Source organism: Cucurbita pepo, chromosome 5, assembly GCF_057944985.1.
Source record: "Cucurbita pepo subsp. pepo isolate OVF chromosome 5, ASM5794498v1, whole genome shotgun sequence".
NCBI classification, from domain to species: Eukaryota; Viridiplantae; Streptophyta; class Magnoliopsida; order Cucurbitales; family Cucurbitaceae; genus Cucurbita; species Cucurbita pepo.
This window is the reverse complement of record NC_141802.1, coordinates 17408134-17422478: the sequence shown is the minus strand read 5'-3', so window position 1 is coordinate 17422478 and position 14345 is coordinate 17408134. Positions and strand designations below refer to the sequence as shown.

At 33.6% G+C, this 14345-nt stretch overlaps 1 protein-coding gene and 1 long non-coding RNA gene across 2 annotated transcripts; both read right to left on the bottom strand.

Annotated features, from left to right (window-relative positions):
- Nucleotides 1-143: 143 nt before the first annotated feature.
- LOC111794901 (uncharacterized) lies at nucleotides 144-1437 on the bottom strand. Its single transcript, XR_015421113.1, has 2 exons — nucleotides 1127-1437; nucleotides 144-453 (listed from the first exon to the last, which is right to left on the bottom strand). It is a non-coding gene; the product is annotated as an uncharacterized LOC111794901 (long non-coding RNA).
- A 1254-nt stretch (nucleotides 1438-2691) lies between these two features.
- AQI (Peptidase M20/M25/M40 family protein) lies at nucleotides 2692-6457 on the bottom strand. Its single transcript, XM_023677088.2, has 5 exons — nucleotides 5799-6457; nucleotides 5447-5709; nucleotides 4342-4479; nucleotides 3722-3961; nucleotides 2692-2981 (listed from the first exon to the last, which is right to left on the bottom strand). Exons 1-5 carry the CDS (start codon nucleotides 6391-6393, stop codon nucleotides 2877-2879), a joined length of 1341 nt encoding a protein of 446 aa, XP_023532856.2. The 5' UTR covers nucleotides 6394-6457; the 3' UTR covers nucleotides 2692-2876.
- Nucleotides 6458-14345: the final 7888 nt, after the last annotated feature.

Below are 14345 nucleotides of genomic sequence, written 5' to 3'. Positions count from 1 at the left end.
AGAAAGCAAAATATACCACAAGTTTTACAAGTTGCTCGATTAAGAATTATCAAGACTTATTGCATGCAAGTTTGAGAATAGCTACTTGATCATAGCTCAACTGGGTCGAGACGTTTTAGTAACCTTTTAATACAAGTTGAATGTTCGAGCTCTTAGTAACCTTCACGTTGGGAATGTTTTATATTGTTGGAGTATTTGGAAGATGAAAAGTACATTTTTTAGAAAGAAAGTGGGAATTGAAGGAAAGTAAATCCTCCTGTTGGATTGGGAGGGAGTTCATTTCTTAGGCTTGGAGTATCTGAGGCATCGGTATCTCTCACCATCAACAGTGATTTCAAGAGCTCCATCTTGGTTATTTTGGATGGATGCAGTTCCTCCATTATGCAATCCTTTTTCTTTTTCAAAGGCCTCCCTTTCCAATCTCAACTGTAACTCTTGTCGTTCAATCTCAGCCTGAATGAACACAAACAAAAACATCACCACACTACAATCTTCTACCAGGATTAAATACCATTTTTAGTTTTATTTTGTTCTTTTCTTCGTCCCTAACTTGCTCGGATTAAATACCATTTTTAGTTTTATTTTGTTCTTTTCTTCGTCCTTGACTTATTTGGATAAGATACCAATTACCATCTTATATTCAGGGAGTTGAATTCTCTAAATGGTCAATGTAAAGGATTCTATTGTCAACGAGTGAAGATCGGATTGTTACAAGCAAATTTGAAGCCCTACGAGATATTGTGGGCGGGCGTGGGTGAGACAATAGAATTAGTATGTTGTGGGAAAAATTAAAAAATTAAAATTTTAAAATTTCAAAGGCGTAGAACGAGAACTGATTGCTACGAGCAAATTTGAGGATCTACACCAAGAAGGTTTTGAATCAATTTAGATTACTTCTATTGAAAGGGGAGAGACGAAGATCATGACATATTTATGCTCAACGGGTTATTCATGAATTAGTGTATAAATTTTAAAAATTAAAAATTTAGTTTTGGTGTAGGATGTAGAACATAAAATTTAAAAGTAATTTATTTTAAAAAAATTTGAATTTATAAGAAAATGTTTTATATAAAGACCGAGTGAGAGAGAGAGAGAGAGAGAGAGAGAGAGAGAGAGATGATGGTACCTCTCGCCGGTAAAGCTGGTCCTTCCAGGTAGTTTCCCGCTGTGCGACGACGCTTTCTCGTCTCTGCATGTCTTTGGTGTTGGTTAATCGTTCTTCAATGGCGGTTTCCACTGCCTCCTTCACTCCCTCCTTCAACCTATCAACCAACGATTTTATGTTCCAAATCATTTCCTTCCCAAACCCACGCCCTCTCCCACGATGCCTCCCAATCGGATTCCGGACCAACTACTGCGGTTGCTGCTTCTAGGTTTTTCTTGGATTTCGTTTCCCTTTTTGATGAATGGAAGGAATTTTGTTTGAGTGAGAATTCGTTCGTCCATGTGTCCGGATAGGAATAGGAAAAGCATTATCTTCATCAATACTGTGAAATTGGATGAAGCCCCGAATCTGTTCGACGAAATGCCCGAAAGAAAAGTCTTCTCCTGGACGACTCCATTACTGTCTGCTTACTTCAATTCCAATCAAAATCATCATTAGGCGTTGGAGTTTCTGATAATCATGCTTTGTGGGTTTGGAATCTGATGCCTTCCTAAGGACTGCTCCAATCAACAGGTAAGATGCTTTGAATGTTTTTTTTCTTTAATGGAATGGTTTCATGTGCTTTTGTTATTAATTTATGCACTTTCCTAAAAAAAAAAAAAACTTAAGAGTTAAAACTTTTTTTTTTTTTTTTTTTTTTTTTTATTGTTTATCTTAGATAATTTTAATTATTTGAAAATAAGTAAATAAATGTTTTACTAATTAACATATTATTTTTATTAAAAACAAAAATTTGAACAAATTACTTTTCTACCCTAAGTGTTTTTCTGTTATTTTATTTGGTGTTATTTCTCTTTTGCTTGCTGCTTATATAACGTCTCTTTCGAAAATCTCTCTGCCTTCGTTTTCTAAAACATTATCTTAAAATCGAGACCAAAGGCTCGAGCATACGTCACTTGGTCGTAGGCGACGTAAGAACAAATTGGCTAGGCTTGAGCATACGTCGCTTGGCCGTAGGCGACGCAAGAACAAATTGGCTTAGCTCATTTGTCATTGGAAAGTGAGTGCTGCACAATCGCAAGTCCACTGCCATCAAAAGTGCGATTGGTTTGATAACCCGCTACTAATTCTTCTTCCGCTTCTGATAAATCAAAAGGTAATCTCTCGCATTCTGCTAAGGAAGAAATTAGAAAAATAACAAACCCTATAGGTTGACGCCACAAATTCCACCCCCAAAAACCATACTTTGATTGAGCCTCAACAACTGTACTCGAACTGTTAGATAATCATAGTTGGTAATAACATCACTGTTCTTATTACAGAACCGTACATGAGATTTTCACCTCATACGGCTCCTTGAGGAACAATAAAAAAAATAATAATAAATAATAAAATAAAAAAAAATTGAAAATTTTTACTATCGGAATAATTGGGTTTAGTGTAAAAAATGTTCTCATCCGACCCAACCGAACCCATGAACATGGCTAGATATTCAGTTTTTAATGACCACCACCCCATCAGAATCCAATTCTTAAAGAACTTCTTTTCCACCTAATGAAATTAAAAAAAAAAAAAAATCAAAGATCTTAACAAAAGTGATGAGTACCGTTCATAATTGAAGTAAAGCACAAATTCTGATTCTTGAAACTACATGAATGGACCTTATTTATGGAACAGAAATGGATCCCTTTCCTTACAGATCGACACACAGCAAATCCGAACAATGTCGATGAATGCTCGATGGATTGACAGACACTGTTTTGCTGCTTTCTTATAACTCATCTTTGAAGTTGTCGCGACCGACGTAAGAAGCATAAGACTTGATTATTGACTCGTACACCTCGATGCCTTTCAAATACTCAGCTTGGTTCAGAAACTGAAACAGATGAACATATTGTTTAGATGACAATGCAGTTGATGTCAGCTAGAAGAACAGCCATCTCGGTACAGAATGGAGGTGGACGAACAGAGAGAGCGGTTTAGGTGGAGATCGTAATGTAGCATGTAAAGCAATTATGATTGCTTCTCGAGTTCTTAACTACTCATTATCAGTTTAATACTAGGCCAATTGTAACAACTCAAGCCCACTGCTATCTGTCCTCTTTAAGCTTTCGACTTTAGACTTCCCCTCAAGGTTTTAAAACGAGAGAGAGGTTTCTATACTCTTATAAGGAATGTTTCGTTTCCCTCTCCAATCAATGTGGGACCTCACAATCTACTCCCTTTGGGAGCCCAACGTCCTCGTTGGCACACCGCCCGATGTCTAGATCTAATACTATTTGTATATTTGTAACAGCCGAATCCCACCACTAACAAATATTGTCCTTTTTGGGTTTTCCCTTCTGTACTTCCCCTCAAGGTTTTAAAATGTGTCTGCTAGAGAGAGGTTTCCACACCCTTAAAAGGAATGTTTCGTTTCCCTCTCCAACCGACATGGGATCTCACACAAATGTTCAAAATGAATATGGTCTCGAGATTTCGAGTCGAAGGGTTAGCCAATGCAAACTATGGACAAATTTTGTGCTATATCTAAGATAAACAGAAGAACACAGGAATGTAGCACTAAATCATACAGCCAGATTCACCCATCTTTGAGAAATAGATAAGAATTCTCACCTCATTATGGTCATGAAGAAGACTAGGAGTGTTTGCCATTGGAGAGAAGCCGATCGCAGGGAGACCTTGATTTCGAAAGTACCGGGCATCGGTTGAAGCGGGAAAGATTTCTGGGTTTCCAAGTTTCCCATTAGCATTTCTCACAGCTTCTTCAAGAAGATTCCACCACGGGTTTGAACTGTCGATAGCGGTGAGAGCTGGTTTCCCGAACTTGTCGTAAATAGACTCCTTTTGCTTAAACTGAAACAATCAAGCACCGGGAAAGATACGAGAGGAAGAACTTACATCATAAAAGAGATCGAATTCTGGAATTCAACAATCCGTAAAGTCTTTATGAGTTATTATATCAGTATCCGGGCTCGAAACTGTAAGCATGGGCACTTTAGTTCGAGTAACATGACTGTATATGCCATCTATTAGACATTTATCACTACGACACTCGTTCGACACGTTCTACTCTGGTTTCAACTTGTAGCATATTTCATCATTTCAATCATAGACAAACTAATTTAGATATACTCGAGAGCATTTGTTCATCTCGTTATTTATGTCTTGAATCTTTTAGAAAATCACACGTTGCGAATGTATCCCATGCTTCTAAAGACTCAAAAGATTGATACCTCAAATGTCATGTTACGAGAAACTGGTGCCCATTCCTCTGCGATTCGTCTCTCGAGAGACTCTGGATCGGCAGTCGGTGGGAGGCGAACGTCGAAACCAGCCTCGGCTTCGGATGGTTGCAGATTCATAACAAAGCCCTGGTAGATAACAGAGTAGCCATCAAGTTATATTAGCAACAGAGCTAATCATCTTCATTGTACTATATGACACAGAATTTTAACAAAAAGAGTAGTTTTCATCAAGAATTCAACTCACACGTTCTTGATTGATATCATAACCCAATTTTCTGCTATCTCAACTGTTTAAACCATAGTTTTTGAAGTTCCATATGGAAATCAAACAAATACCCACTTCATATCTTTCTTTCGTGTGTTCCCGGGAGGAATTCGATCTCGGGATACCACCTAAATAACAGCGGCTAGAGGATCAAATAGGTCACGAAGAAAGAGTCTGAGGTCGGGTCGGATGACATACATCTTGGTTGGTTTCACCAAGAGTGAAAAGGTAAAGACACTATAATAGCCCAAGTCCACCGCTAGCAGATAGTCCTCTTTGGACTTTCCCTTCAAGGTTTTTAAAACGTGTATGCTAGGGAGAGGTTTCCACACCCTTATAACGAATGCTTCGTTCTCCGCCCCAACCGATGTGGGATCTCATATTCCATCCCCCTTCGGGGCCAGCGTCCTCGCTGACTCTCATTCCCTTCTCCAATCAAAGTGGGACCCCTTAATCCACCCCCCTTTGGGGCCTAGCATCCTTGCTGGCACACCGCCTCGTGTTCACCCCCTTCGGGGTTTAGCCGCCTCACTGGCACATCACCCAGTGTTTGGCTTTGATACCATTTGTAACAGTCCAAGCCCACCGCTAGTAGATATTGTCATCTTTGAGCTTTCCCTTTCGAGCTTCCCCTCAAAGTTTTTAAACCGCGTTTGCTAAGTAGAGGTTTCCACACCCTAATAAAGAATGTTTCGTTCTCCTCTCCAACCGATCCCCTTTCTAATTTCATTTCACTATAGACAGTATACCAGTTTGGATCAATTGATCAAAGGAATTACAACTAACTTCAAGCATTCAAGAACAAACAAGTTTCAAAGATAAACTCACAGTAGGAGATGGAGTCCCAGCTTTTAAGGACACCATGTTGACAGAGACCACCTCTCCTTCAGCCTTCAAACCAGCCTTCAACAAATCAAACTGAGAAGCTCTGAACCTTCTCACACTCTCAATACTTTTGAACAGATTCTCCAACGCAGCATTATCATAAAGCTTAGCTCCATGGCCAGGCGCTCCCACTGCCTTGATCACCAACCACCAAGGGCTCCTCTCCCCATAAAACGCCCTGTAATTCTCACCCGGAGAAGGCAATCCTAATGATTTATGAACTCCATTAGTCTAAACATTTGAAGAACAAGGATAAATTCAATAAAAAAATCAGCAAAAGTGGTTCACTCAGTACCTTCATCAAGAACAATGGCGACGTTCAACTTCTTGAACTCATCAGATTCAGCGAACTTCTCAGCACCACCATGGCCACCAATTTCTTCATCTGGAACAAAAGATAAGTAAACAGACCGCACAGGCTCAAACCCAGAAGCCTTCAAACGCCGAATAGCCTCGAGGTATTGCATCCCCACGCACTTCATATCCTGAGACCCTCTGGCATAGATATTTCCATGGGAATCGATATGAGCTCCAAGAGGAGGGTGCGTCCATTTGTGATGCTCGAATGGAACAACATCGGTATGCGAATTGAGAAGGATCGAAGGAAGATTAGGGTTCAAACCAGGCCATTTGAGGAGGACGAGAGGCTTGCCCACGACGAATTCGACGGTGTGGTATTCAAGGGAGAGCGATTTGGCTTGAGAAATGATGAAATCGGCTGCTTCATAGTATTGGGGATTGGGCTGAACGGTGTTGATCTGAAGGTATCGTTGGAATCTTGATACGATTGAAGAGGAAGATAATGGATCTTCTTCGGCTGCAGAAATTGAGAGAAGCAAGAAAAGGGTTGTAATGGAGAGGAGAAGATGATTAAGAGATTTGAAATTCATGGTTCAATCGGCACTTGGCTCAGTACCCACAACTCACAACTCATAAATTTCAGGAGAAATTCATTAAATTTGATGATGAAATTGGAGATCAAAAGCCCATTTGAAGTGAAACAGAAAATTTGGGCTACACAAAAAAACAAGAACTCAGAGCAGAGCAAGTAGGAGCCCACAAAAGAAGCCGCATCAAAAAAATGCTCCCAATCCACCAATCCACCCCCCTTCCCGCCCAGACACACCGTCTCATGTCCACCCCCTTCATGGTTCAACCTTCTCGCTGCCACATCACTCTCTTCTCCAATAGATGTGGGACCCCTCTATTCCACCCCTTTTAGACCCAATGTCCTTGCTGACACACCGCCTCATGTCCATCCCCCTTAAGGGTTCAACCACCTCGCACATCGTTCGATGTCTACCTCTGATACCATTTGTAACGACTCAAGTCCACCGTTGGTAGATATTATCCTATTTGGGTTTTTCCTTTCAGGCTTCTCCTCAAAATTTTTAAAACACGTTTGCTATAGAGAGGTTTCCACACCCTTATAAAAAATGTTTCGTCCTCCTCTTCAACTAATGTTGGATCTCACATTAATAGCTATAATGATATCAATTTTTTAAATAGCTCGATATCAGGATTGGGTAGAAGCCCACGATATCAATTTTTTAAATAGTTCGATATCAATTTTTTAAATAGTTCGATATCAATTTTTTAAATAGTTCTTCTTGAACCGGGGCCAGAGACTCGAGCATACGTCGTTTGCCCGTAGGCGATGCGAGAACGAATAGACTTAACTCACTTGTTGGTGAGGAGTGAGTGTCGCACAATCGCAAATCCGCTGCCATCAAAATACAATTGTGACAAAAAAAAAAAAGATTTTATTACATAAAAATTCGAATTTATAATAAATAAAAATTCAAAGTCTTAGGAATAACAAAAATAAAAAACATTTATTTATTTATTCTCTAGTCGGGGTTTTAGCGATTTGCATCTAACGTAAAAAATAAAAATAATAAATAAAATAAAGAGAATCTACAATAAAATAAATAAATTTTATTATAATAGCACGTGATTTAAATATTTAAATCAACCATCTAAATATTTTAAAAAAAATAATTTATTAAACCTTTAATATTCGGACTTTATATTAAAATAAAATTATGTAGATTTTAAGTCGTATAAATATCTTAATTATTGTTAAATTAAGACCAAGTTATATAGACTCATTTTCATCTCGTGTTTTATTTATTTATTTATTTATTATCTATTTCCTTAGGCAATAGAATAAAATGTAATTATTTAGTAATAATTTTGTTTTTTTAATATATTTTTTTATTTTATAATTCTAGTTTCTTGGTTTTTATGAGGAAAAAAATCAACCATATGCTAATTATTTATTACATAGCCAAATGCAATTGCTAACTACTTTTTGTATTTTTTTGCTAATTTTTTATAAATAAAAAATAAAATTTTATAAATTTATTATGAGGAAAAAAAATGATAAATTGATATTTCAATTAATATTTTTAAAAAATTAAGAAAAAAAATAGAAACAAAAAATTTACATACAATTTTTAATTAATTTTTTTATATTATTATTAATAATATGTGAGATAAAATAATAAATTTTCGAGTTTTAAATTAATTGAATTATACTAACCAAAATTCGGATATATCTAGATATATCGATATAATTATATATCCATATAATTAGAGGGCAGATAAAGATAATCTAGAGAGATAAACAAACCCTTCCTTTTCTATTTTTTATACCATGTATCATAGTAATTATCCTTTTTCAATTTGGAGAGAGATGACTGAGTGGACTAAGTGTCGGATTGCTAATCGGTTGTAAGAGTTTTTTGTATCGAGGGTTCGAATATAATTTCTTGATGAACCAAAATTTGTTAAATTATAGAAAATACCCTTAAAATACGAGATTTATTTCAATAATACTCTTAAACTTAAAAATAAAAATATTTATAATCTTACCAAATGTTTAAAAAAAAAAAAACTCTTACCATTTAATTTAAATGAAAAAATTAAAAATATTGTTTAAATTTTTTTAAAAATACAAAATTTAAATGAAAAACGTTAAAAATGTTGACTTATGGATTATTTGCATGGCAATTTTGTTATTTAATTTATTAAATCATGGGTCTAATTTAACATTTTTGAAAAATCAAGGATATTTTTAAAATTTAAAAAGTTTACGGGTATTAATAAAATAAAACTTAAAATAAAAATGTAATTAAAGTTTATTTATTTATTATTATTGGATCTAAATTAAAAAATTAATATTGACCATAAAAAATTGCAAAAATTAATGAGGAATTTGAAGGGATCCCGTCGCCGCCGGTGCACTGCATCCAAACGGAAGTGTTTGACCGGCGATTCAACGGTCGTTTGCTTTATTTTTATTTTATTTTATTTTATTTATTACTTGAAAAGAAAGTCGTTTGCTTTATTTTTTCTTAAAAAACAAATGGTTAATTGAATCCAGGGTTTTATTATTATATTTCAACCAAATGTTTGAATGTTTCAAATTTTGACTATTTCTATTATTATTATTATTTAAGCGGAATACTTAGCGCGTGCTTGTCTCTACTGCAGGTTTGTACAAAGTTAGTCAATGCTTACTCGGTAGGTATCGTCATTGTCCCGAGTAAAAAGCTCGACTGCTTGCTCAAGATGATGAAAAAAGGGTTTTCTTTTTTGTTCTGTTTTAGCTAACAAAAATTTATATTTTTTTTACCGCTAAATTAATAAAAATATCCATAAATTTTGAATTTTCTCTCAAAATACTCTTGAACTTAAATTTTTTTTATTAATTTTAATTTTATATTAAAAAAATACCTACAAATTTCAAAAGTAACACCGACCTTCTTACCTTTTATAAATATTTGGATGGAAACCATCTACCACATCTCATAGATTTTTTTTTTTAATATTATTATTAGTATTTTTTTAATACTATAAAATTATTTTTGAATTTTCAAAAAGAAATTAAATGTATTTTAATTTTTTTAAAAAAGTTGAAGGATATTAATGAAATTTTTGAAAAGCAAAACCTTTCTAATTATTTTTGAAACATTTTTTAAAAATAAATATTAATCGGCTACTGGTATTTTTTTATTTTTTTTTTAAGTTTACATAATTAAAATATATTTATTAATTTAGTTTTTTTTTTTCTCTAAATTATTTGTTCAAGTCTCTAAATTTGTTATATTAAAATTTTTTCTCTCTAAAACTATTATTCTTATTCCTCTAAAATCGATCGCATTATTTCGTAAAAAAAATAAAAATTAGGTATAAATATATAATTTTTTAAGCATAAAAAAATAAAATGGTTACCCGAACCTAAAATTATTAATTTAAATTACATCATGAATAATTAGTTAAGATATATCTGTATTTAATAATGTCCTCGAGCTTTTAATCATCTATTAAAATAACCTTTAATTGTTACCCATAAATATTATAAAGATATATTAATTAGTTGTATATTTTGTCTTATTATTTTACTTTCTTATTAAGACAAATAGCTAATATTTGGGCCATCTTACAAATTATTCTTTCCTTTTAAATTTTAATTAACTTTAAAAATTCTCATAACCATTTTATTTTTAAATATTATTTTTGTTATAAAATAATAATAATAATAAGTTTATTTATTTTTGTTTTTAAAATTTTGATGAAAATTCAAATATTTTCTTAAAAAAAAATGAAATTCTTTTTTCAGAAATGATGAGAAATTACTCAACTAGACATAAATTAATTTTCAGTTTTGTGTCTCTTTGAACGTTTAAAATGTCTAATAAATTTTTAAGTCCAAATTTTATTAGACACAAAATTAAAATTTTAAATATCTATTTTAGATATTTTTTAAAATTTAAGTATCTATTAGACACTAAAATTTATGAATAAATCTCGTAATTTGAGTTTTAATATTGTTCAATTGACATAAAATATGTAATTTTGGACCGCCTATACATTATTAAAAAAAACAAACAATAATTTAAATTAATAATATATATATATATATATATATATTACATTGAGGACCATCTCACTTTATGTTATTATATTGATTAATAATTGACTTTTAAAATAAGTTGATTATTTAGGTACGTTCAAATCATTTATTAATTGATATTGTTTAAAGCATTATTAATCAAACATAATTTAATTAGTCAAGATTGGTACCTTAGGACAACTCATTTCCGTTAAACGCTCAAAAAAAAATCAAAGAGAATCTAGAAATAGCTCGAGACGTCAACAATGTAGAACACACGAATGTGACCAAACAACAATCCAACGATGAATGACTATAGCTTTGAGACGCGAGGCTGTGCGGTCAGCATAAATTGATGATTGTCATGCGAGGGTCGGGTTGAATGAAAAAAATGAATTTGAAGAGAGAAGATGGTTTTTATGACACGTTTAATGATTTTTTTTTAAAAAAAATTAATCTTAGTTGATCATTGATCCTGTCGAATCTCATTTTATTGTCGTTAAAGCTCGAATTTTACTCTCGGTCTTATTTTTTTGAGCTCAACGACCCGATCAATTTCAAAATAATAGAAAATAATTATTTTTATTTTTATTTTTATTGGAAAGATAAAAAGAAAAAGACAAACCAAGGGGATGAGTAATTTAATTAATTATGATTAACCAAATCTTGAAGAAATCATATTAATTAAATGATATAATAATTAAGGATTAATGGTTTTAATTAAGATTACTTTTATTAATTTTTAATATTTTATATTTTTTAATTTTTAATATTTTATATTTGTTTGAGGTGAGTTTGGATGGTTATAGAGCCACACATCCAACCATGTGTCATCAAGGACGCTGGCCCCCAAGAAGGGTGGATTGTTGGAGAGGGGAACCCCGAAGAAGAGTGGATTGTTGGAGAGGGGAACTAGGGCTGATGGCCATACGTAAACGGCCGAAGCGGACAATATCTGTTAGTAGTGGCTTCAAAAGAGAGTGAATTGTTGGAGTAGGGAACTAGGGTTGATGGGGATACGTAACGGGCCGAAACAGACAAAATTTCTTAGCAGTGAACTTGGATTGTTATAAATGGTAACAGAGTCAGACACGCAACGGTGTGTCATCAAAGACGCTAGCCCCTGAGAGGATGGACTGCGTAAAAACGTCTCCTTAACATACGTGTTTTAAAATCGTGAGGTTGACGATGATACGTAACGAAATTAAATTTGACTATAATTAGTTTGACTAATTAGCAATTACACAATATTTAAACCAATGTTTTGTTTTTAAGTGATGCATTACTTTGAAATCTATCAAATTTTAAATATTAAAATTTGATTGATTTATGGCAACGTTACATTAATTTCAAATATACTATACAATTATATATACATATATTTATTTAATTTTATAATTTTTTTTTTATTATTTAGCAATATATATATATTTATTTAACTGCATTTAAAAAATAATCCACTCCGGACCCAATTCAACCCACGAACACCTCAAATATATATAAAAAATTATACGTAACAACTTAAGGTCAAGTCCACCCCTTGCAGATATTATCTGTTTTGACCCGTTACATATCGTCGTCAGCCTCATTATTTTAAAACGCGTCTATTATGAAGAGGTTTTCATATCCTGATAAAGAATGTTTCGTTCTTCTCTCCAACCGATGTAAGATCTCACATATTGATTTATAAAACGCACAATAATACAAATTTAAATCTGAATTGATTTTGAATCGTACGCATTATACATACGTCTTCCGTGTCCCGATGTTCGAATTTTTACCCTCACATTTTTTTAACTAAAAAAAAGACTTACAAACGTGCATTATTTGTTAAGAAAAAAATCGTTGACTAAAATATTATTCGACTAGTCATGATATCAATAGGAATCTCGTATCAATTAATGTGTACACAAATGATTCTCTAGAATTTAGGTATATATATATATATATATATATATATATATATATATATATATATATATATATATATATATATAATACCCACTTGATTAATTCTTTAAAACCAAATTGGAATAGGAAAATTTGAATATTATGAACAAGTTATTATAAATTAATGATTAATTACGAGATCTTTCTTAAACCTCCATTAATGGCGCCCGTGATCCTTGATATAATAGCTAAGAAATGATAGTTATCACCGATACGAATAAGGTGTACCTTTCTTTTCAGCGGCTCAATCCTAAGAACTCCAAGGTTATAGGTATTTAGCTTGAAATATGGACAGTGGTCATAATTTAGGGATGCAAGAGAATGTTGGGACCATCCGGTGTCAAATCGAGATTCTAAATCTTGGTTCGGATCCTGGGCAAGAGACGCCACAAACAAATATATTGTTGGTCTCTTATGACGTTAAATTGCAAAGAAATTTATGATCATGTTTTCTGATTTACTTTTATAACATGATCCCGAGACCTTTAAATATCTCGGGTGTACACTAATGAACGGAAGAATCAAATTACTTTTTTTTTGGAGTGAAAAACCCTTAAAGGAAGCCAATCTCGAAGGGTGGTAAGAGTGAATCTATTGACCAGAGTTTCACCGAGTTTGTGCTTAAACTAATAAAAATAGAAGTCGGGGCCTAACACAAACATGACAATCAAAAGAATGAGCCAAAACCGAACGAGTAAAGTCATATCTTCTCCCTAACAAAATGATGATAATTCATTGGATTACGAGAATATGATTTATCTCACAGCAGATCTGGTGGTCGACAATCATTCAGACTTGGTAAAGGTTGTCGCAGTACCTGTAGTAGGACAGAAGACTGATTGCGATGCTCGCGGACCAATTTACAATGTCTCCGTCGCTGACGTTCGTCAAACAAACCACGTTGATTAGCCAAGGTTTTCTTCAGTTAATCATACCTTGACCCCGATGCCTTCAGAGTATTTTTATTTATAGGCGCCTCGAGATATACGGGAAACTCGTTGTTCATATCCGGTAAAGACTCGAGATTAAAATTAAATGTTTATTGCTCGTTTAAACAACGTAAAGTAACCTCGAATTATTGTTAGGTCCACACGCTCTATCATTCGTATAGTAACCTCGAATTATTTATATAAAAAAATAAACAAAAGAAAGGAAAAAACAAAGTTTTTTATTAAATCAAAATTTAAATTACTTTAATTAATGTCCCATTTGTAACACATGTTCGTATTAATTAGTTAGATTCATTGGATTATATATATATTTTTCATTTTCAAAATTTGTTCAATTATTTATTTATTTATTTTCAATTTCCCATACGTAGGTATGAATACGACCGATTTGATTAATACGACAGATATTGTTTATTGTCGTTCACTTTCTTATGATGTTATGTGTGAGATCTCACATCGGCTCGAGAGGGAAACGAAATATTTCTTATAAGGGTGTGGAAACCTCTTCCTAGTAGACGCGTTTTAAAACCGTGAGGCTGACGATGATACGTAACGGGTCAAAACGGATAATATTTACTAGCGGTGGGTTTGAGCTGTTACAAATAGTATCATAGCAAACACCAGGAGGTGTGCTAACGAGAACGCTGGCCCCCAAGGAGGTGGATTGTGAGATTCCACATTGGTTGGAGGGGGAACGAAATATTTCTTATAAGGGTGTGGAAATCTCTCCCTAGTAGAGTAGACGCGTTTTAAAACTGTGAGGCTAATAACGATACATAATGGGTCAAAGCGGACAATATCTACTAGCGGTGGGTTTGAGCTGTTACAAATAGTATCATAGCAAACACCGGGCGGTGTGCTAGCGAGAACACTGGTCTCTAGGTGGTGGGTTGTGAGATCTTACCTCGGTTGGAGTGGGGAATGAAATATTCCTTATAAGAGTGTGGAAATCTATCCCTATTAAACACGTTTTAAAACCATGAGCGATACATAACGGGTCAAAGCGGATAATATCTGTTAGCGGTGGGTTTGGGTTGTTACA